The sequence below is a fragment of the Ictalurus punctatus genome, chromosome 2 (assembly GCF_001660625.3).
Source record: "Ictalurus punctatus breed USDA103 chromosome 2, Coco_2.0, whole genome shotgun sequence".
In the NCBI taxonomy this organism is placed as follows: domain Eukaryota; kingdom Metazoa; phylum Chordata; class Actinopteri; order Siluriformes; family Ictaluridae; genus Ictalurus; species Ictalurus punctatus.
In genome coordinates, this window is record NC_030417.2 from 19,239,424 (window position 1) to 19,265,444 (window position 26,021).

Genomic DNA, 26,021 nt, shown 5'->3' on the forward strand with positions numbered 1-26,021 from the left:
AGTTATTTGGAATACGGCCTCTCACTATAGTATTAAAGCACTAAGTGCTACAATAATAATAATAATAATAATAATAATAATAATAATAATAAAACATTTATACCTAATTTGTATTGAAAATATATATTTTTTCTGTAAGAAAAATACTATTACTACTACTACTAATAATAATAATAATTTCTTACAATTTCTTAAAAATGAAAAACTCTTAGATAATTTTATTTATTATTATTATTTCTTAGACATTGCAATCCTCTTCTAACACATGGCTGTCAAATTTTGTTTTTATCTATCCATGCTAAAAATAAAAATACAACATGCATGGATGAAGCCAAGCTTTATTTGTTGACTTTATTGTAAAAATGCAAGATGCATGAAAAGAAGTACAGTAAATCTTGAATGTTGATCTTTTAGCCACAAAATCACAAGCCAAAGACCAGACTCATACCATCACTTAATACCTGCTTTCAATATTTCTACAGATGAGAATGGGGGGAAAATGTTTAAAGTTGCATTAAAAAATGAACATGCAGTTTACAGATATTCAGGATTACATCTAGTTATGAAAATAGTGAAGTAATTACAGCCATTTTAGAAAAGCATGTGAGGAACAATCTGAGTTGTTTTTTTTTTTTTTAATTGAAGAGATATTTACTTTTTGACTGTGGATACAATTACAAAAAAGTGTGATTCATATCATTACACATTATATATATTCTTTAACATTTCTCTTTTTAAAATGTCGTCCTCTGGAGCCATGTGATTGATTTTGCATGTAATATTTCACAGCTTGGCACATGACCATTTATATTCATAGTGGGTTTAATGATTTATTACATGAAGAGGCCACATAGAGGTACATGATCACTTTAATGAATAATGGGATGTTGTTTTTTTTTTTTATTAAACAATATCATCAAGGTGAAGATTTATAAGAAGCTCCTAGATGCTGCATGAGCAAAGAAGGCAGACAAAAGCTTTGAATTTTAACAAATGATTTTGTGTGGATTTAATTATAGCGTTAATTATTTGCACGCAAACCTGGAAAAACTCTGGCACAAGTGAAATTTAGGCTGCGTTCCAATATTGTTTCTAATGTGCCCTCGGAGACTTCCTCACATTTAATACTTTGTCCGATGAACTCTCAACTGTTGAAAGCCGAGGGGTCGTCGGTGTCGGATTCAGGAACAGAATTTACCCAGAACGCACTGAGACATGATGTCATGTAAAATATGAGGATGAAGTTGGTTATGAATATAAACTGGAGCAATAGAGTATATAATATTTAAAATATATAATATCTGATGCCTCTCATGGAAACCTGATCTATGGCCATATATGGAGTTCCACTATATGACACATACAGTGGAGTGCAAACGTTTGCACCCCACCCCCGCACCCCCTTATGTCTAATGATTTTAATAAAAAAGGAAGATGAGTAATATGTATAAACTGTATTCATCTATATATTATCCTTATATTATTCATATATACAGTATACATGAATTGTATCTACATTTATGTTAACAACATTTATTGTATGTACACTATTTTGGGGGGGAAAAATTCCAATGGAATTTTCCAGTAGGTTCTATGTACCACTATGTAATAACATCAATGAGGTTTTCCCTTCGAGGGATTCAAAGTTTAGTGATGCAAATTCTGTCTCTTTTTAGCAAGTCAGATAGTTTGATCATTTGAAAAAAGAGTTGACTCTTTCAGCTCCCTAAATATTTTGGCCACTCAGAACAAGTTTTTTAAATAAAACATAATGATGACGTTGGAAATGATGTAGCTGAGCGAACACTCACATGGTATGTGACATGCATGGAAGTTATACCTGATCTAATTAACAAATCCACCACATTCCTGAAGATGAATACACGCTAACAATTGGCTCAGATGTTACCAAGAAATTTCATTGCGCCGCAAAAGTAATGTCGTGGCTTCATATACAAAAACAGAAGAAAAAATGGCTCATATGTTTGGGTCGACTCTCGATCTTCAGCTAAAAGGGTCGATTCTTTGGATTGACTTGTTCGCAAATGACACATCACTATCACTTGGACATAACTCGTATGTAAAATGTCCCATACTTTATGATGTACTAAGGGTTCTATGAATTATTAATGCTTCTTGATTTCTAAAGGAATTCTTAAAACGTAGACGCTCGCGTGTCGGGTCACTTTAGGCATTTGTTTCTCTCTAGATTTAACTTTTTTCCTCAGAGTGAATGTTCATTTACGGCCATATATCAGATTTCCGCACAAATTGTGTTTTATGTAGCGCAATATTCCATCTATACCTGACACCTGACGTAAATTTACTAGCAAGTCCCTTTAGCAGTACATATAGAGGTCATAGTTCAGTTAGATTGTGCTTCAAGGTCAAGTGCATTTTGCTTTTAAAATTCCGCTCCCCCCTACATGCTAGGGGAAGTCGCCATGGGCGTGTTAAAGCCAGTATTGGAACGCAAGTCTGGACCCAGCAGGTTTTCACGAATGTCTGATTACAGCGTCAGGACAGAATTCTAGCCACTTGCACAATCGCTTCACACTGAGGCATGCATGGTTCTGCTCTCAAGCTCCGGCAGGAACTTTATTAAATGCATTGCAAGAATTACAGACATCATAATTACACACATTTTACAGTTCAAAAGAGACACGGACTAACCTGAGCGTACGTACGGGCACAAGGAATTTATCTCTGTCGTTTATACGGCGTGTTCTTTAGCAAATGAGCCTCCATTAATGTCTTGCTTTGTGTTGTGTTGTATTTCATGAACATCCCTTTGAAGTACTGTATGTTTGCACTGATTTGACTCTTGGTCATTTTTTGAACCCAACCCTAATCCAACCCCCATTCTCCGTGCGCCTTTCCTACATGCGCTAGGCCCTGTGCGTGTGGCGCAGGTGCGTTTGGGACGTAGCCCTTTTACTCGGTGCTGTCCCAATCCTTCTTGATCTGCAGATTCCACTCCCAGGACAGGTGGTCCGTCTTGTCGTCGTCCGTGAAGTAGGACTTGATGTGGTAGGTACCTCGGACGATCATGCCTTTGGGAGCCTCCTCCACCGGAGTGATGAACTCGTGCTCCTCGACCCGCGGCCCATAGCTGCCCACCATGTACACGGCTTTATCCACTGTGAGGAAAAGAAAAATTATTTTTAAAAGTATTGTAAAATTCCTATTTATGGTGTACACAACTGTATAATTAAAGGGGGTGGTCAGTGCCAGTAAGGCCCTGTACAAAAATGTGGGCGTGTCTATGGGTACATATATGGTACTTAGAGTCTCTATGAGTGGGTGTTGCTTGGAATCTATATATGGAAATTAGTGCACCTCTGTGTGTGTGTGTGTGTGTGTGTGTGTATGTGTGTGTGTGTGTGTGTGTGTGTGTGTGTGTGTGTGTGTGTGTGTGTATGTGTGTGTGCTTTGGGATAGGAATGTGGGCATTTTGAATCCTAATATGAACTTTAGCATGGTCATGGGTGTGGCTTGGAATGGGAATGGGGGCCTGTCATTGAATCCATATATGGTATTTAGAGCACCACCAAGTGGGTGTAATTTGGGTTGGGAATGGGGTGTGTCATAGAGGCCATATATGTAAATGATAGCACCTCTGATAGCAGCTCTGAATAGGTGTGACTTGGGGTGGAAATGGGGACTTGTCTTTTTAGTCCATATAGGGAAATTAGAGCAGCTCTTAGTGAATGTGCCTTGGGGTGGGAATGTGGGCGTGTCATCAAATCCATATATGGAAAATTGGAGCACCTCTGTGTATGTGTGCTCTGGCAGAGAAATAGTGTAGTTAGCACCTCAGAGTGGGTGTGTCTTAAAATGGAAACGTGGGTGGTGTTTTTTTGGTCCATATGTGGGAGTCTATGTAAACTTTGTAAGATTTTTTTAAAAGATTTATTTATAACATTTTAAGGAAATATATTTGAATATGCAAAATATAGAAAGTGCAAAAACTTTCCCCACATTTTTTAAGAAACAAAACAAAGACTTTCAGGAAAATTCTCAGTTAGTGTGTTATTACACAAGATTTATCGCATCACAAAATATAAGAACAAAAATGTAAATGTATTCCACCTGTTATAACTTCAGCTTAGTAAAATGAAGGACTAGGGCAGGGCATATAGCTTTGGGGGCATTTGGAATTTGTGTGTTCACAGCATCTGGGTTTCTTGGTGAGGGTAAAAGTGTGAGCAGCTTTTTGTGCCTTTTTCCATTGTCTAATGACATTTATGCAAGGATGAACGATTAGAATATTCACCAGATATGCAAAATACAATAAAAAAGTATAATAATAATTATTATTACAATATGTGTTTGCCTTGGCATATTTAAAGTCAAAAGAATAATAGCACTTGATTAATAAACGTTATACTTGTACAATTATAGCCCTTTCCGTACACTAACAATTCGGCTCCAACTAAAATCTTCCTGTTGCAGGAATCCATGTTCATGCTCCTACCTCGAATTCCTTTCCTGTAGGTTAGATGCACGTATTTCAGCCCAGACACGATCTCCTTGTTGACCTGATGGGGCAAATACAAAGTAACATGAACTATTGACACTTATTTATGGTTATTCGACGCTGCTAGTTGTGGTGAAAAGACTTTACCAGTCACACTCTATTGCAGATGAGCCACCAGGGGGCCTCAATCACAGTTATCCTAATGCTCCAGGGTTGCCAAATGTAGTGTCTATTTTCCCTCCCACCAATTTTCAAACTGAAATTGGAGATGGGCTTGTGATGATAGATATCATTTTGTATAGATACTATTCATGTTCATTCTGAGACTAGGCTGAAAAAAGATGACAAAAAAAATCCAATTGGGTAAACCAGTGCTACCCTTGTCCAGTGATATAAACCCTTAGTAAAAGGATTGTCTCCCAAAACGACTGTGAGGTGATGTTAACATAAGGGTGGCAACCTTTATTTTGGTGTTTGGTCCCTTTTTTAAATTATTAATCTAGTATAGGACAATGTGTTGGTTAATATAATATAGTGTATATATTATTTATGCTCAGGTTGGAAATTGATGATAAATATTTCCAATCTGGCAAACCAAGGCTCTTCTTGTTCACTTTAATATCTCTCAAATTAATTTAATAAATTTTTTCTCTATTTCGGAGATACTGTATGTTCAGGATTTGTGTCTAATTTTGCAACCTGAAATTTTTATGTAATGTGATTTTTGGACAGGAGAAGTTTTAAAGGAATCCTTGAAACACATTTAATATGTTTATAGCAAAATATTTCGATTGTGTTTAGTGACTGGTGCTGTGTTTTTGTTGTTCCTGTGAGAAGTTATCAGCAGTATCCTGCCCTGAGGTGTTAGTGTGAAAGTTGAAGCTTTGGAAGTTGATTTGTTGGAGCAGCGTTTACAGATGAGGAGGAAGTGAAAGAGCTGAACAGACTATATGGCTAAAGTGCCCCTGCATCAATCTCTTTAGGTAGAAATGAATCGAGGGCTAAATCTCACTGTGGTAGAAGGGCATTGCGGGTAATGAAGAAAATTGTTGACTGAATTGATAATAGACTTGTTCATGAAAGAGTTTTAAGCTAAAAAAGGCAGAATTTAATTAAATAAAGAATAAATCTTGTATGCCATTAATGATCACGTTAATTATAAAGATTAATATGCAAGTCGCTCAGGGTGGATTTTTCCTTTAAGGACTGAGGAGGATTTAAGCAACATTCTAGTTCACCTTAAAGTGGATCTTCACTCTGTAATCCACGCCCTCCTTCATAGTGAAGTTCTGTTTCTTCAAAGCCTCAAGGTCACCTGAATTAAAAAAGAAAAAAAACAAAAACAGATTATAAGTGCCATCAGTCCAACTCCATCTGTAGTAACTTAAGCCGAAAAGAACAGAGATCAGAGATCGATAGCTTTATAAAAAACGCTAGGCTTCGACTTTGTGAGTGTGTCTCAGGGTTCAGTCGGGTTCAGAGTAAAAAGCCTCCTTCCAACAGAGCGACTGCTGTTATCAATTTATCACTCAAATTTGCCTCTAAGTGCTTTATAATGGATTCTGAGAGAGCTGAGATGGACTGGAAAATAGAGGCAGAGGAATGATAAAGAGATTGCAAGCGAAACAATGAGGATATCATGGAAGACGATCTAGTAATGTTATTTATTTAAAAAAAAAACATGGTAACATTGTACTTATGGGGAGTGTTCATAGGGCTACATGACACATATTTAAACCCTTAATGACGACTGACATGAAGCTACGTTACATAAAGCCTGTTTTCTTCAATTTTGCTATCAACACCTGAGTCAGGTGACATAAGGACACTTGTTAAGACAATAGTGTCATATGTTATGATGCTTTCGAGGCTGATCTACATTAGAACACCGTAACACGTGACTTTGTAATGGTGATGATGTGACATAACATCCAGAACTCTGCACTTATTGGGAACAATGACATGAAAACCTGTTTTCTTTTAACATTTTTTACAGTGACAATTCTTTTTTTCTGTTTATAAGATTCTTAAGAAAAGGAGGAACTCTTATGGAAAACAGAGAACACATGAAATGCAGGGACTCGTGAAAAGCAAAGACTCGTGAAAAGTAGAGACTCGTGAAAAGCAGAGACCCATGACAAGCAGAGACTCATCAAAAGCAGGGACTCGTGAAAAGCAGGAACTCATGAAAAACAGAAACACATAAAATGCAGGGACTCATAAAAAGCAGAGACTTGTGAAAAGCAAGAAGTCGTGAAAAGCACAGACTCGTGAAAAGCAAGAATTTTCAAAAAGCAAAGATTTGTGAAAAGCAGAGAATCGTCAAAAGCAGAGACTCGTCAAAAGCAGGAACTTGTGAAAAGCAGGGACTCGTCAAAACTAGAAACTCGTCAAAAGCAGGGACTCGTGAAAAGCAAGGACTCGTGAAAAGCAGGGACTCGTGAAAAGCAGAGACTCATAAAAGTAGAGACTCGTGAAAAGCAGGGACTTGTGAAAAGCAGGGACTCGTGAAAAGCAGGGACCTGTGAAAAGCAGAGACTCGTGAAAAGCAGGGACTCCTGAAAAGCAGGGACTCGTGAAAAGCAGAGACTCATAAAAGTAGAGACTCGTGAAAAGCAGGGACTTGTGAAAAGCAGGGACTCGTGAAAAGCAGGAACTCGTCAAAACCAGAGACTCGTCAAAAGCAGGGACTTGTGAAAAGCAGGAACCCGTGAAAAGCAGAGACTCATGAAAAGCAGGGACTCGTGAAAAGTAGAGACTCGGGAAAAGTAGAGACTCGGGAAAAGCAGGAACTCGTGAAAAGCAGGAACTCATCAAAACTAGAGACTCGTCAAAAGCGGGGACTCGTCAAAAGCAGGAACTCGTCAAAACCAGAGACTCGTCAAAAGCAGGGACTCGTGAAAAGCAGGAACTTGTGAAAAGCAGGGACTTGTGAAAAGCAGGGACTCGTGAAAAGTAGAGAATCGTGAAAAGCACAGACTCATGAAAAGCAGGAACTCGTGAAAAGTAGCAACACGTGAAAAGCAGGAACTCGTGAAAAGTAGAGAATCGTGAAAAGCAGGAACTCGTGAAAAGTAGAGAATCGTGCAAAGCACAGACTCGTGAAAAGTAGAGAATCGTGAAAAGCAGGAACTCGTGAAAAGTAGAGAATCGTGCAAAGCACAGACTCGTGAAAAGTAGAGACTCGTGAAAAGCAGGAACTCGTGAAAAGTAGAGAATCGTGAAAAGCAGAGACTCGTGAATAGTTGAGACTTGTGAAAAGCAGGAACTCGTGAAAAGCAGGAACTTGTGCAAAACAGAACCACATGAAATGTAGGGAGTTAAGTGAAAAGCAGGAACTCGTTGCAAAATAAGATACACATGCAAATATCCAGAGTTTTGCCATGTGTCCTCAGGAGTCCTAAGATGTGAATGATAAAAACAGTACTCCTGGAGCACTGAGCGTCGTCACAGTGGATTTTCCTGCCCTTATTCTCGTGAAATATTCAGGTGTTCAGACGTGGACTCGCTCCAAGGATTCAATTAAGGGCCGTGAGATAAGGACATGCTTCCAGCTGCTGTAATCCGTACATCAGCTGAGCCAAGGCCATATCGCAGCGGTGAGGGTCCGTGAAGCCTGTGGCGCTGTCTACACACACAGACACACACAGCTACACACACCTCGTCTGTGGACACACACTCCGACTATCAGTTCAGCCACATCTGTCAGAATGCCTGCGGTTGTTTTCCATTCTACCAGCTGCCCCCTTCATCGGCTGTCACTTAGAGCAACGCTCTCAGTGTGTCTGACTGCATCGGATCACGGCTTACTAATGTAGTCCGTCTTCTAGAGATGGAAATCCCACACGGAGGGTTTAATGTGTGACAAGCAGCCGAGCGTGTGTCAGTGCTCACTTCACAATACTGCTTATTTTTCACTCTGCCCTCTGGCATTTGCTTTTAAAAAAGCAACACCAACCTATATAATCCATACTGTCATAAATTATATTACAGTGCACTTTTCTGACATGCCCATGACTCAATGGAAAGAGATTATACATTGTGTTAGCATTATTCAATTGACACTTATACATCTAACGATGGGTAATTCATTTAAAAGTCTTTAGAGTCAAGTTTTCTGCAATATCCAGATAATTGTTTGTACCAGCCAGAATGTAATGAGAAATTTCACCAAATATTATAACTTAAAAATGAATTAATGGTATAAATATTGTAGATTTCCTTAACACAGTATATGTCATTGTGTCACAATCTGTGAAATTTTTATTTAATGCCATTAAAAAACATTTGATACAAAAATATATTGTTTACACCCAATCAGCTACTTGTTACTATGAGTACTGAAAGTACTGAACATAATTTATCATGATATACTGTAAATATTATATTGTCATATTGCCCATCCCTGTGTAAACAGATCCATCCTTGGGCAAAGTGACACGTTATAAAGTAAAAACTGTGTTGTTGTTTTTCTCACATCTGTATGCAGAAGGTAAATTTTATGACCTTCATTTCTAGTGTAGCAGTGACAGTTAAGCTGAAGAGGAAGTCAGATGAGTGTTACTGTGTTTCCGGCGTAAGTGTTGCGCCAGGCATAGCTTCACTTCTTGTTTTCACTGACAGCTGAAATCTCAAATCCTCGCCGTAATTTTTTCTGCTGGTATAGATGGTATAGTGCTTGTCTTTCCTGAACATGACTGCCTAGCAACCAGATGACCTTTCACCTGCCGAGGACTCCCTTGAGGGGGCCAAAAACTAAATCTGAAGGGCGTCAGCAATCCTTTATCTGCCCCCTGCTATACCTCAGGTACAAAGCAGTCCACAGGGGTGTGTGATTGATTTGTGGTGCATGACTCCGCCCACACATGACTTACAGGTTTGGGATTGGTCTCCTGAGGAATGACCTCATCCCTCCAGAGTTCTCATTAAAATGCCCTGTCGAGCTGCTGGGTTCTGTCGATAGTGCCGGTTGATCAAATGGACTAAGGTAAGGCCCTGAGCCACCCCAAGACGTCTGGTATGTGTGTGTGCTGATGCAAATCAGGGTGGGTAATGGAATCAAATCATCATATAGATATTTTGAAATAAAAATTATTATTATAGGTTCACCACCAGGACAGTTATCAAATACTAAGACAAGATTTTATTCAGCTGATACGAAAAAAGAATTATTTAAAATTGTTAGCAATATTATATAGCAATAAACAAAATTGTAATATATATATATATATATATATATATATATATATATATATATATATATATATATATATATATATATATAATACGATCTTGGAGTAATTGATCCAATGATTTATTGTTTATAATTAAGATAAACACAACTCCATACTGTATGTGTATTATATGCCACTGATGATATTTTAGTGTAAATAGTCTCAGATATATTTAGTGTCAACATAATTCCTTTAAATACATATTTGAATTTATTTAAATTCCACTTATTTTAGCCAAAAAAAAATATAATAGTTCTGTAACTGTATAATTCCAGGATTGTGATTTCATTTATTTATCATAAATATCCATTTTTCAAATAGTTCTGACAATTTGCCATATTTTTCTATTCAAAAAGTAACACATATATCTCTTGTCACGTTCAGTCAATAAGAATAAGACTTTTGACTTGTATTTAAAAAAACACAGAGTTCATTACATAATCAAGACTTTCTTACCTGTTAAATCCATAGTGATGGGTCCAGGAGCTTGATCACACATCAGCGTCAGCCTCGTCACCTGAACATTAGGAACACTGGGGTCTGCGTTGGAAAGAAAAGATCATGTCAGATAGTGAATCACTCTTCATCTTCTGATCATCAACATTAACGACTCATATTAAAGGAACACTCCAGCAATTTTTAACCTTCTCTCTATCCACAGCATATGTAGCATGTGCAAAAAAAATTAAAGCTGTTTACTCCAAACATCACTAACAATGGAAGTCTAAGAGCAGCTGTTGAATTCTGTTAAAACATTTGCTCAGAGCAGTTTCCTGAATGCTTTAGTCAAATGTATATGTATATAAGTGAAATTATTACTCTTTATAAAGTTATCCTATGGAAAGAACGAATTTATGTGTAGTTTTTAACTATATCGCTCCAATGCTGGAACGCTGTATAAAAGTCAGTAAGGACAAATTTCCATAAGTCTGTCTCATCCTCACACCTTTTATTGTTTCCGGTTTAACAGCTGTAGTTTTGAATAGTCGCATAATTCATATAAGGTTTACCATCAAAATTCAACCACTCCCCTTAGACTTCCATTATTAGTACGTTTGGAGTGTTCTGGGTTTTTTTCCGTGCAGAGAAACATGCTGAGATTCTGGTCTATCTCACACACACACACACACACACACACACACACACACACACACACACACACACTGCAGATACAGTAGATATTGTTCAGGTAGGAAAAAGGTAGGGCCAGAGTATTCCTTTAATGTTCTTAGAAATCACCAAATCAGCTCAGATTGAGCAGGAATAGTGATAAAACAACCAAGCACACAGAGCTGTAACGCAGCTCACTCGGGTGTGATTTTGCTGCAATGGGAGTTCCCTAAACTCCTCCATACATTCATCACAATGTCCTGGCAGCTGTGATAAGCCTCAAATTGTGTGTGGAGCACAATACGGGAAATAAATGGGAACTGATTTATACACACAGTGATTTGGAAAGAGATGTAGTCAACATTGAAGACCATGAGATGAGATAGATCAATAAATTTCTGTTGAAATAAAGTACAATTGTGTGCTTAAATGGCAAAAACAGGCTTCCACAAATTTAATACCTGCCCTTCACTCAAGCTCTGTTTAGTAAATAAATAAAAAAATTAATAAATTTGCATTATTGTTTTTATTTTAGAATCATTCCACTCTTAGGAAAAGTCAAATCTTTAAATCTGGACCCGTTCCTTGTAAAGAGCATCCTGAGCCTGCAGAGCTGGTGTGTCGCTTTAATTGGGCACTTTGCAACGCTTACTTTCCAGCTATTGGATTATTTCTATTTTGTTTTCTACAGGGACCTGTGGTACGGTTTAGCCAATATGACCTCCAGGAGGTTTAAATCCCTCATAATGAATGTCTAGGCTCACACTAATGCTGCATTATTGATGTGAGCGATATTTAGACCTAGCTACAGACATGTTCATACGCAAAAGCACATGGCATCGGCCACCCACGATGATTTATTGCTCTGTCACAGTCCATATATTACTCCTAGGAAATTCGGGTGACAAATTAATAGACTTCAAAAAGAGATGTGGTGAATTTGCAGGGACTTGTCACTCGTCAGGGAAATGACTGAGAGCAAACTAAGAGCGTTTGAGCTCTTTGGTGCAAGTTTTATACTTGCATATGTTGCATATGTCAATATACTGATGCAACAACTTTAGGCACTATTTGTTGGATACTATAAAGCTTTTCATACCCAAGGTCTCTTAAAAGTAAAACAAAATTACACACAGGGTGAAAACAGACATTAGCTAAAACAACCAGAAATGGAAAAGAAAAAAAAAAGACCAAACTCCAAGAATGAAACAAGTCCTACTCTGTCCATGGACAAGATTAAAAGCAGGATTATTCAGTGAACTGGTTGTCGCTGAATCACATTTAACATATTATTAACATCTTTGTGAACGTCTTATAATTGTCATCTTTTGATGTCTTGGCCTTCCCATTCATTTTGAATGTCTACTCCTAGCTGGTTCACTAAAGGTGCAAAGATGCTTGAATTTTTTTTTTTAAATAGATAAAAATGGCAAATATTCCCTGTCAGATTTAGTCCCTCTCTCTGTAAAACAGTAATAAATTGGAATGAATGAAAAGGGAAAATTAATTAAATAAAAAGACCGATAATAACCTATTCCTGCATATCTCTGTTAGACTCTCACAAATGTCCTTCGGACACCATGAAGGTTTTCCACCTCACTTTGGGAAAGCTGTTTTTTCATCAATTTTGTAATCCCATTTTTTGTTAAGTTTGTTAAGCTGTATCCAATACTGGGTTTATTGTTCAGATGTTTACTGTTCCTAAATTGGTATGGGACAATCTGCCTCTTATAACTCCGAGACTGAATTAAGTCCCACTCTGGCCAGAGACAAGATTAAAACCAAGATTATTCTGTGATCTGGTTGTCTATTGGAGTCAATTTTAACTTTTTTTCCCCAGTCTTCCAGACTTCCAGTCTTAAGACTGTTCCAATTACCCCAAAACGTTCTGTACTTGAGCTTTAAAAGAATCAAATAAAAATCCCACACACCATTTTCACAATACTACATGAAGGGCATCCTTGGGGTACAACTGAAATGCTCAATCATGACGTGAGGAAAGGATTGATTCAGTCCACACTTCAATCATCTTTAGCGTGATTGGTCATTATAATGAGCTTTTCCAGAGCGAACATGCAAAACAGTGAACCATCAAACAGAGACGAGCATCACCGTATGCCGCAGGTCATTTCACTGAACGAGCGCTATAATTAACCTGGCCAAGAATAAACGAGTGAATCATTTATGAATCAGTGGAGTTGCTGCGTAAATGCCCTTGATGCACAAGCTGCAATTGAGAAAACACATTGTGCACCAATTGATAGCCTGAAAAAATTATGGGGACTTAATCAAGTGAGATGGATGTCTCGTGCCAACAAGAATATACGGTTAAAGTATTTATATTGTGGCTTTAGGCAATAGATAAAAGCAGGCTCTCAGTTTTCCTTGTAGAAATTGAAATACAGTATGTCCCTCTACCCACACTCTTTATTTTTTAGATTGGGAAAAATATTAATATTCATTTTAGCAAGCAGAACTTCATCCTTTCTCTCTCTCTCTCTCTCTCTCTCTCTCTCCCCCCTCTCTCTCTCTCTCTCTCTATGTTAGGAAACAGTCTCTGGAGAGTGGTACTCCTGCTGCTCCTCTTAAACAGAACATACATCATCTGATATGCAGTCAGAACAGAGAACACTGGCTGCCTTCCTCTGTAAAGAACATCACGTCTATTGCATAAATGTAGGCGGTGAACGAGTGATCAGAGACAGAATGCAGGAGAGAGTGAAAAAAAGAAGCATCAGGAAGGGATTAAGTGTGGTCTGAGCTAGAGATAGAAATAGAATGCTTATTGTGTAATAAATATAAGATGGGTGGATGGAGGGATAGAGGGATGGGTGGATGATTGTAGGATGTAATAGTTGAATGAATAAAAATAACATGAATCAATGTGCAGACAGATGGAAGATAATTGAATGAAATGGATGGATCGATCAATGAAAGCATGACAGCAGAGATGACAGGATGGCTGGATAAATAAATAAATAAATAGATAGCTAGATAGATACATAGATAGATGGATGGTGGATGCATGGATGGATGGACCGATGGATGGATGAATGGATGCTAGGATGAACTGGTGGAAGGGAATTATTAATATACAGATTGGAGTATATATATATATATATATATATATATATATATATATATATATATATATATATATATATATATACAGAATGGAGGGAAATTGGATAAAATAAATGGGGGAATAAATTAATGCATGTATGTAGAGTGTATGAATGTATGGAGGACGGATGGATGAACAGATCGTTGGATGGATGGATGGACAAGTTGATGAATGTATGGACACATTGATGGATGGATGGATGGATAGATAGATAGGTGACTGGATGGATAGTTTTATGGATAGCTGGATAGAGAGCTGGATGGATGGATGGGTGGATAGTTGAACAGATAGTTGGATAGATGGGTGGATGGGTGAATGGGTGGATGGATGGATGATAGCTGTATGGAAAGTTGGATAGATGGATGGATGCATTGATGGGTGGATGGATGGATGAATGGGAGTATGGAATGATTCATTGATGAATGTATGGATGCATTGGGGGATGGATGGATGGATGGATGAAGGGATCATTGGATAGACGGATGGATGGATAGATGTATGAATGAATGGATGGATGGATAGATAAGTCTTTTACAGTAGCTCTCACACTAACCTAACACCACAGGTCCTGATCCCAGCAGAGTCTGCTTGTACTTGTTCAGGCTTTCGTCATCCTTATCGAGCTCCTGGATCTCCTGCAGGCTCTTCTGAGCTGGAGGCTGGTAGTTCAGATCACGCTCGTCCTCCTCCTCAGTCACAGGAACCGTGCTCTCCTTATCTGCCATGAGGCCTGAAAGAAACCAACATGTTATTTAACAGAAAAAAAACTGTGTAATTGTTGATATGGTGGACTTTTCTGCCCAATTTTCTAAACTAATTCAATTTCACTAAACTCACTCATTATGAGTGAGTGGCTTTATTAATACTGTGGTGTGAGACACAGCTAACTATTACTGTGAACAATCCCCAGCTGCTGGATGTAACGGCTAAGAGTTCTGGTAATCATGTTACGCTATGACAGTTTACATTGTTCTCTAGAGGAAGACAGGAATGAAGACGCAGCAAACTGCTTCCGGCGTAATGGTGCAGAACAGCGTTCATTTGTCATAGCAATTAATACAAATCCGGGTGCATGACATTCTGGATAACAGCTGCACACTCAGCGCATCGCTCATTCCAGATTTCCATTTGATTTGAAGGACCAGGAGTTACGTAATTACATACCATAGTAAATCTGTTTTGAATTGTTAATTTTAAAAAGTCAGAAGGGGCTAACACTGTCGATTAACGAGCACAACAATATGTAATTTTTGGAAAAAATGGACTTCAGGATATGTATGACATTTTGATAAAAATTGCTAAAGTTATATTAATATGACGTTATAATTTTCAAAACAAGGACAATGGAAATACCTCTTAAAATGTAGTCCTTGCCACATGAAGACAAAATAACCAAAAACATAAAAACTGTAGCACTGATTTACTTCAGAAATGTTCATAATGCTTCATAAGCCCTTCATAACAACCAATGCAAGTCTACATAAACTTTTACTGTATAAAGTTGTATTCAAGCAATCGTACCTGTCATACAGCCTGTTTTTGTCTTTTTCGATTTCAAGTGATTCTTGTTGACATAAGGTTATGGCATGTTCATTATGACTGACTTTGCAGCTCAGTGCACTTCTGGTATGTTAAAGTCATATAATTGTTATGAAGTGACATAGCATGTCAAAGGAATGTTCATTGGAATGAAGGTTACACTCCTGAACTCAGCATGTGGTGGAATTAATGATATTAAAACCTGCTTTATAACACCATGACATAGTAGAGCTGTGAACACTAACAATCATGGCACTGTTCTAACATATATGATGTGCATATATCTCATGAGATATGAGATATGCATATTTCCTGGAGCACCCATGACAACCCCATGACATTGAAATAACAGGGTTATATATATATATATGTGATCTCTTTCTCTAGCTCTTAATTAACAAATTTTATTCGTCAATTTATAACATTCTTATGAAAACCTATGGCAATGCTAGGACTTTGCTATAAGAGTTAACCGATGATGAGTTCATAATGTAGGATTCATAATATATTTTCCCTGACTCTAAAGTACATTATTTGTATATATACAAATTTACATATGTAAAATTTTCTAATTAACCCTCACATGGTGAGCTATGTCACATCATAACCCTTATGTGTTATAACGTAACGTGTTATAGCATTTGTCAGCCCAGAAAGTGTAATAACACTACATTATATTAACAAAGTGTATGACACATAACTCAACATCAAAATTCTTTGGAATAAGACTTTACTTAGTCTTAAAGGGCTTGTGTAAGTGTCACTAAGATCATTGCTCTTAAGTAAAGTCTTACTATAAAAACGGAAGAAGAAAAAAAAGGAAGTAGACAGCCTGGTCTTGCTTTGACTCTTTTGTCTTGATGAAGAATACAGAAACTTTACCACCGTGAAAAAGGACATCGGTGCCTGTCACCATGGTAACGGGGTAAACCACACCCACTGTTGAACTTACTCTTGATATTAAATAAAAATATCTTGAATATACTGTAGGTAAATTTATGTGATAGTTCTTATTAAGGTATAATTATAAAATAAATACTATTATTAAACTTGTGTTTAGACATTTTTGTCATTTTTAAGCACTTGTAATTAGCACAAAAATGTTACAAATATAAAACGTCTATAAATACGTAATATCTTAATAAGATAGATACATTTGTCTATATTCAATGATTCTTTTTTTTGTCAACTGAAAATAATTCATAAAAATAATAATAATTTAAAAAAAGCTTTGTCCTTCCTCTGTGTCCTAAGATGAGAGAGTCTCTCTACATTAAGACCGAGTGTGCAAGGGGAGAAAATCCGAGCTCGGTAATGGAAAGCCAAATGTAGTAATGGAAGGCCAACGTTATAAAATATGATCTGCCTGAATCGATACTGGCAGACACGAATCTCATTCTCAACCTCAACTTCCTTCCTCTGGGTTTGATAGCGCTTACAAACTCCTGCGTACACACACTGCTGCAGAGTCAAGTCAGCTTGAAAATATCATACAAATGTCGGAAAGTATCTTAACTGAAACCAGAGAAGTTAATATACTTTAAGTGAAAGAGGAAAAACTTGTGGGTTCTGTTTAAATTGCAAAGAACGTGGTGCCATTTTGGGTTTTTGGAACAGGAGTGAAGGTTGTTAAGGTTATTATCAAAAATATATATTAATATATTAAAAAATGTTTTAATATGAAAAAACAACAGGGTGGTGTGATTACTATAACAGAGTTATCACTACCACCTTGAAGTTGATCATTTTACTATATCAGCACCTCCTGAAGTGGTTTACTCCCCTTATACCATGACAATCTGTATATTTTTTAAATTAATTAAAGAATGACACATTGTACATTTTATCCATTTATGGTTACATTTAATGTTGTGGAACATCCAGGAAACAAGTTAGTTCCTCTTATCGCTTATGTTATAGCAGTGATAAACTTTAAACAGTTGTTTCCTCACCAGCCTCTCTGTTTTCTTTCTCTTGAATTAAACAAGAGGAAAAAAATGCAGCTTGTTGTGTTACAAAGAAACCTACAAAAAAAATGCAAACTCCTCTGTCCTGAAGATGTTGAAAAAAAGTTACAGCTTTATCTCTGACTGTTACAAAGCACTGACATTGGAAACTCCTTAGCTGTTGCATATTAGAACAAGACGCACTATTGTTAGAGCTGATGCTATAGAAAATTCATGAACACCTTCCTTCCTGACCAGTCAGAGTCCAGAATTCAACAGCGTTGTGGTGTAAATCAAGATGTTAAATTACACCTATACATAGGAAATTCTTCACGATTTGATGTTTAAATGTCCAGAAAATTGCTGATTGAATAATCCTAAAGCACAGTGCTCATTACCGAAACATCCTAATGAGGGAAGTGATGGGCGTCCGAGCTTGGAGAACTGTTAGAAAATTTGCTATCGATCACTTCTCAAAGACCCACAAGGACGTGGATTAAGCACAGGGACGTAACACATCATTCAGCCAAAGCCAAACCAAAGCAATGAAACAGCTTCTCTTATATAAATAAAATAAAATCCCCTGCAGATGTGAACTGTTTGAGATGAACCGCTTCATGTCCTCTTGAGTAGACTATTGGGATAATTGGACAATTTGGAGGAAAGTCGAAACCATTTTTTACCCCCCTCATGAGCTCCTAACAAGGCAGACTGTCACAAATTACAAAGCGCAGGACAGGCTGTGCAAATTTACGGAGAGAAACTGTCACTTCTGCACAGTGAAAATGTGGATGTTTGTAGTAACAGTGATGCTGGACTGTATTGTCGCTCGCTAGATAGTGTACAAACTGTTTGAAGTCTTCCAGAGAGATGTAACTGGCGCTAGCAAAGCCTGGCATGCTCACACACACACACACACACACACACACACACACACACACACACACACACACTGCAAGCATCATCTTTATTAATGAGGAAGTACAGCAACATAAATTATGCAGTGGCTGCCAAGTTAAATAACAAAGCAAATACATTTGAGAATCTGCACAGCATTTAAAATCAGCTCACTTTGAATATTTGGACCATGATCTTCAAAGGAGTCTTTGATCAAACGTGATAAAATAAAAAATCTGGAGATTGAGTTTATTATGATATAGTACAGTTTCATAACCAAATCTTCATGTAAAATGTTTTAAGAATCCTTTAACTGGAAGCTACTGAGACTCAGCAAGACGACGACAAATAATAAAACATTCAGAGATTCCTAAGTGAAATCATTTGCATAGCGCAGCGTTCTGCAATAGCAGTGTTGCAGAGGTTTTGCATTAATGATGAACAAGCAGTGTACAAAAGTTTGCACCCCTGTGTCTGTGTTTTTTTAATGGATAAGATGAAATATGCCTCTATTTTACAAATGATCGACCAATAAATATAATGTCGAAATGTTGAAAATGAAAGATGTTCGTGTCAGGCAAAAGTACCACTGTTAGGTTAAACAGCAACTCGGGCTCCATTTCCCAGCATACACAGCGGCCTACAAACATGGCCGCCCCAGACTCCACTTCCCACAGCACACATACACTGTCACGGTCACACTCACCTGATTGCTGATTACACACACATGGACTCAATCACCTTCACTGTATATAAGGACATCCAGTTCACTCACTCATTGCGAAGTATTTTCTCAGTTTCCCTAGTGTTCTCTCATTACCAAGTCATTGTTATTGTTTTCTGCTTCCTAGTTTTGATCTTTGCCTTTGCCTATGTATCTGATTATTCCCTTATTGTTTGGTGATCTGGACTGTTTACTCACACTGATTATTGCCTTTCATTTTGGATTTGGCTGTGTTCCTAATAAACTGCCACTTTACCTGCACTTGCATCCCGCTCCGAGTCTGTGTTGTAACAACCACAATCAAAAGCATGAAGCAAAATCAACAGATAAATAATTGGAAATGGGGTTTTGCAAATAGCTTCTCAGCCACGATTTGACTATTTTTGTTCTATCTTTGAAAGGTAGCACACTCACACATTGGTTTCCTAAAGTGTTATGTTTCAAAATATGTGCAAATTTGATAACACTTGCAAAAAAACAAACAAAAAAAAGACAAAAAAAGTCTATTGAGGATTTGCATCTTTCACCTGCGTCCAATAACACATCTTATCCATTTTGAGTGTTTCCCATAAATAATATGCAAATTGGTGTATTTCTAAGTAAAAGTGTATAAGAGACAATGGAAATAGTTTCAACATGGAAAAAAAATTACTTCCAGAACAGATATGATGTGTAAATTAATACGACCGAAGGGCAGGTATTAAATTTGTAGAAACCAGTTTATTTTATTTTCTTAACATTATTAGTTAATATGACAGCTGTAATGTCGGTTTTCTATTAGATATCCGCTGCAAATTTACACCTTCCATAGCAACAGCATTTAAGGAGCCTGTTTAAAGCTGCTTTTATACCTGATGCATAATTGCACATACATGTACTGTAGCGTCTTTGGGACACAAACTCTAACGAGCTATCGAGAGGAATGAGCACCTCATTTAAACATCATTTGAAAAATTTGCCCAACATCTGCAACATGTCCACTAACTGTGTTCACAACTTAGCATGAATTAGGCTTTTTACATTGTGATCACATTAAATCAAGGCTTCATTTATTGCTAGGAACCAGAATTTTTCCAAAGCAATTAGTGACCCAAAGTTCTGAGTTTGCTAATAGAGAGTCTGATACATATAGTATTTGCTCTTCTACATTTGTTGCAGAATCATATCTTATAAAAGTCTAAATGTCTGCAGTTCAGTGTGCATTTCAAATAGATGAGTAGGTATGACCCCGGATAAAGCAAATAAGCCTGGTCTGACTGGAAGCATTTCCTCTATAATCCTGATATCATATCAAGTGCTACGGTATGGTGAACGATCCCTTACTACTTCCCGTCCAGGATGCAATTCCCATCAGCTCCAGCAATCCATCAGACCAGATAAACGTTTAATATGCTGCATTATTGATGAATGAACAAAGCATTCTGGACTGCTTTGGAGGGTTTCACTGAATCTGGAGCTGTCAGTCAAAAAGAGAAGAATGGACTTTAAAAAAACCAAGCAGGCAGGAAAGCCATATCACTTCTTTGCGAGTCTATATTTGTAGAATGTCTTCAACTTTTCAAGGAAAATGGATTCTGCAACACTAAGCACAAATTTCAGAGCAACTCTAGGATTTGAATCGAGGTTGAGGCACGTCCATCAAATCAAATGGCGACGTCAGTTCGTACGCTTATAGCGCTTTCCCCTCTGGGAGGAAGGACGCACCGTATTTTCAAGCGCCCTTGCCCTCCGACATGCCATTTAATTGATTTAGTCTCTTGAACATGTGTCAGGCTTCGGAGGCTCAGTCATCCATCAACGGCTGTGTCACCAAGAACAGGGGTGTTGGGGGGGAATCGCCCTTCTGCCACCTGCAGCGCTCTTCCACATACACACTCACGCCAGCTGTCTAATAGACAATCAAATACACGGCTACTTACACCCTAATGCATGCAGGCGGTGATTTTTTGCGCATCATTACCTCCCACGCACAGTCGTTTTACACTGCAGGCATGAAAATGAGACCAAGAGGAGAGATAGAGAGAGAAGAGGGAGATGTATCTAACGATACGAGTCTGAGCTTTTAGAGCAAGCAGAAGAAGCTCAGCGGAGCAAAGATCTGATCTAACATGTGATTATAAGCAAGCAAGAGACATGACGGTGATGTCACCGGCTGCTACTAGATCAATAAACTATCGATCAGGACACTTTTGCTTGCCTTAACCACTTTTTGAGAGGAAAAGGGAAGGGTCTCGACACACAGGGGAAGTGGTCACACTCGATCGAAGCGTGCCAAGACTTTTACCACCAGGTTGCCTAAGAAAACAGGTGTGACCATGGGTCATCAGGTGCACTTTTCATTTGCTCAGCAAGAGGAAAAATCAGGCGTTTGCACATTCACCCAAAGATCACACAAGGAAACACAAGATATTAAAGCATTCTGGACATGCCCAAGAAATAACAGATGCTCACCTCTGTAGCACACCGTTAACCAGAGCAGTTCGAGAAACTGTCCACCAAACTCGCAGACGTCCAAGCCCAACATCTCGCCAATGAATGTCTCGCAAGGTTTCCCCCACAAACGAGAGCAACGATCGCAAGAAAAGTGAAAAAAGTGATCGAGAAAGGTGGAAGAAAAAAAAATCAAGCAAGCATCCCTGGGTAGTGCCACTGAACCTGAGCGTAAGAGACTCCTTGCTTTGGGTGTGGAGGAGAGAGTGAGAAAGAAAGAGGAAAAAGAGGAGGAAGACAAAGTGAACAGATGCACAGCTACACAAATGATCTGCTTGGTTGGTTCAAGAGGAAAAGCAAACGGCAAACGTGCTAATGCTATTCCCGTCTGCAGACTCTATCGATTCACCAGCAAACCCTCCGCCACATCACTCATTAGACTGCGATGATCTCATCCTTTTTCTCTCCCTCCCTCCCTCCCTTTCTCTCCCTCTCTCACACACACACACACACTCCTCCTCTCTCTGACATTCTTTAGCCTCAGGTCTGCTCCACCCTGCCTGCACATCTCTATTCTCCAGAGCCTCTGTATGCCGTCTGCACTCTCTCATATTTGATCATATTTCCACCTATTCATCCATTTCTGCTTCCTATTGCCTCTTTTCATTCTCTCTTTATTCATTTCTCATTGCTTTGCATGTCCACTTCTGGTCCTTTCCTCCTTTATGTGTTTTCCCTGTTTTTTCTATCTTGCCATCTCTGCTCTCCTTTTCCTCTCTATCTCTCTCTCCCTCCCTGAGGCACTGTGCGGAATATAAAACTGACTTCTCCTTCTTCTTCTTAAGCCCCGCCTGTGTCGTCTGTCATTCTGGGATTATCAACCTGTCAGAACCGCCTACTGGGGGAACCATGGAAACGCCCCTCCTTTTGACATGACCTTAATAACCTACTTTGGGTGGTTAAAGGTTCTGGTTTCCTTGGAACAATTTCTGGAACCCTCTGTTGTAAGAGTCTACCTTTAAGGGTTCCTAAGAGGAACTAGCCAAAGAACGGTTAAGGTTGAATCTATGGAACCTTTTATTTTAAACCTACTTTAACAATTTAACGCGAGCGGCAGGGGATGGAGCAGCGATAACGGCAAGCAGAAAATTCATGGCACATCCTATGGCGCATGTGGTCCAAGGTTTCTTCAGTTCCCTGCTCACAACTTTAGTTCTTACCCGCAACTAGTTCCAATTTACTGTTTTAAAAAAACATTGTCTTATCCTGTCATATACAACCTCTCATTAAATATGTTTAGAGATGTTACGAAGCAAAATAAAGCTTGGAAAGAAGTAGCAGAGCTCAAACCTTATTTTGCTAATCTAATCTGAGAATGAAGCTACTATGTAGCCGAGTGTGTATATCAAAAACAAATTTTTTGCAACAAATTATTTAGGAGCTTATATAGGAGATATATATTACTGAATATACAGCTACTACTGTTTCTCATCAGAACAAAAAAAAGCAGGACAGGTCACACCCAGAAGAGATTGTCACTTGCTAGTGTGAACGAGTGATACGTGATATAAAACAGCGCTAAGGTAATGCTCCAAAATGGCCGCCCTGATAACGAGCCCACGTTCATGTTTATACACATTGTATCCTAAACCACATGGGTTCTGAAGAACTGGATGCAATCAGGGACGGATATTTATTGTGTTGTGGGTGTATATTTACAGAAAATAAGGATGTCGGGTGACATAGAATTATAGTCTCTCTCGCTCTCTCTCTCTCTCAAATTCAATATATAGTGAATTCATTAATGAAATCTCCACCCCTGATTTGGTACCAATTAAACATCTTGTTCCTAAAACAAATACAAACAGGATTTTTGGCAATAAATTAAAATATATATATATATATATATATATATATATATATATATATATATATATATATATATATATATATATATATATATAAATAAATTGGTCATTTTGAGCTGAACAGAGCATCAGGGTTTTTGTTTTTTATTCCTTCGGGTGTATTTCTTTCACATACCATTAGACATGTATTTGCCTGTAGAGATGAAAAACATTACCATCACACAGCCTGAAAAATTTAACGGCAGTTAAGGATGCGCACAGTCATGTGTGTGTGTGTGTACGTGTGTGTGCGTGTGTGTGCGTGTGTGTGTGCGTGTGTGTGCATGTGTGTGGGCGGGGGGGTGTACATGAGCTTCTACCAATGTTGACACCACATCCTGTAGCAGTGCAGTGAAAAGTCAGATGACTCGTGCTGCAAATGAAATTGTCACACTGTAGAGCTACATCGATTCTGGCTGTACGCTTTGCTGATAACTTTGCTGATAACACTGGTGATATCTTTTTCAATACAGTAATGTGTGTGTATTTGACTTGGATGGGCTAGACGTGCAAAGTAACTCGACCGGGATGGTGAGGTTTATGTAGCCACGCCCCTTCTGTTTTTAAGAGATCCTGCACAACCATAAACCTGTTTGGTACGCAACTGCTTCCTGTTTAGAGGCAGTCAGGCTTTGTGAAAAAATGCTCAAAGGAGAAGTTTCAGAGTGTTCAGAGAGGAACTTGAGTTGAATTAGTTATCTGCAAGTCCAGAGGTCAACATGAACAGCAGGTTGAGGCTGAGGCTGAGGATGAGGTTGAGGCTTGTTAATGTAATGAACCATGACCAGCTCATGAATATAACACTACAAAAGACAATATCTTCTCCCAGCCCTTTAAACCACATCGGGTGTTAAATGAGCTTTCATAAAACGTTGTATTACGAGGCTGTAATAAAGCCGTAAACGCCTCTCACACACAGGATGGCTTCTGACAGAATATTACATTTCATTTAGATCTCAAAAATACGATGTTGCCAACATATTGAAATGTGATTCAGACAATCACAAATGTGTCATCTCTGCTTGAATAAACAAACCAGCTGGTGTTGCATTAATGTTGGTGCTTCATCATGAACGCATTTAAACTGTAGACATTTGTAGTACAATGAAATGAAGAAGGATAGCAGAAGCACTACAGATTCGAATTTCGACAATCGGCAAAAAGGTCAGTGAGCAGAGATGCCACCAAAACTGTCAAGGAGCATGCTATAAAAGACTGGATTTTGGTTTCATAATTAATGAAAATTAACACCAAATTATGATCAGTTGACATTTTTTAAATGGATTAAAGAAACAAGCAAAGCTGAATATCTCACTGTGAAAGGCAAGTGATATTGCATCTTAAAATATATGCAAATATATGCAAAGTCATGCCATGCAACAGAACTGTATTACATAGTTATATTGTATTTACAAGTTTTAATTATATTACTTGGAAATTTTGACATCTTAAACATTTTATTAATGATAGTAAAAGTGAGGTTCTAAACAATAAAACTATTATACAAGACATACATTATGCAAGACTTTGAGCAATCCTGGAGTTTGGTTTTAAGCCTCAAATTCAAGAAGAGAAAGTATCGTAATGAAATCTGTTCTTCTATTAGGAAACAGAATCAAGTCCAAAAGGACGCTCTGTATAAACATATATTTTTAAAAATGATATGGAGAAGTATTTCTTCACCAAGGAGATGTTTATTTAACATTTCCTGGAAGGAGTCTCCAGTGTCGGAGCTTTGTAAGTTTTCCGAAACTAAATTGTTTTTCAGATGTTTCACAGCATTTAATGTAACTATACATGGACAAAAACTATAACATGTTGATATGGCTTTGGTGGAAGAGGAATAAAGCACCTCAGGTTGTGCTGTTAATAATCAGCCAAATAATCAATAATCTGCTTCAATTTTCAATTTTACTATAACAGCACCACATAGAGTGTTTTCCTGCTTAGGATTTTTCGAATAGCTAAAAACCGTCTTAGTCTCAGCAACTGAAGTGTTTTTATTTAAGTTTACTTTTATCCCTCTGCATTAAACTTTATGTAGAAATTACGGTGGGGTGTCAAAACAGGATCTCAGTCTAGCAGTTTCAAAAGTTTAAAGCGGATGTGGTTTGATCTGGCATTCAGCAAAGACAGTTTCATCCTGCTGATTAAAAAAGACTTTAAGACTTTAAACACTGTAAAAATATACAGATATGTTACCAATAATATTAACAGTCAGTAGTAGAACTTTGTTACTGCATCATAATCAAGTCACATTCATATTATACATGTCAAAAATAATTATTATAAATCTGTTATAATTCAAGATAGAAATTAAAAACTAAAGTTTAACACAGCAAAAAAATAAATAAATAAAATAGGTATGATTATTAAACGTGTAGAAGCATGCATCCATGCAAAAACTATGAGGATAATTCTCTACGCTCAAACTTTGAAGTCACTGTCATACACTGGCTTTGAATGACCATATAAATAAAAATAAAAACTTCCCCTCTTCAGTCCTAAATAAATTTGCATAACATTTAATGCACACAGCATATAATAAGTATTTTATATACATAGATTTTTGATACATCTTTGCATATAATTCGACCAAAAATCTCTTACCTTCGTCCTGTTGAGACTTG

General features: G+C 37.8%; 1 protein-coding gene across 2 annotated transcripts; it reads right to left on the minus strand.

Moving 5' to 3' along the window:
* Positions 1-320: 320 nt before the first annotated feature.
* On the minus strand, positions 321-26,021 carry arhgdig (Rho GDP dissociation inhibitor (GDI) gamma). Of its 2 annotated transcripts, none has more exons than XM_047159302.2 (6): positions 21,506-21,653; positions 14,502-14,678; positions 10,171-10,254; positions 5,719-5,795; positions 4,478-4,541; positions 321-3,140 (listed from the first exon to the last, which is right to left on the minus strand). In XM_047159302.2, exons 1-6 carry the CDS (start codon positions 21,576-21,578, stop codon positions 2,935-2,937), a joined length of 681 nt encoding a protein of 226 aa, XP_047015258.1. In that variant the 5' UTR covers positions 21,579-21,653; the 3' UTR covers positions 321-2,934. The 2 variants fall into 2 exon arrangements, with proteins under 2 accessions (XP_047015258.1, NP_001187919.1); NM_001200990.1 differs by lacking the exon at positions 21,506-21,653 and adding an exon at positions 26,002-26,021 and having other exon boundaries at positions 2,572-3,140.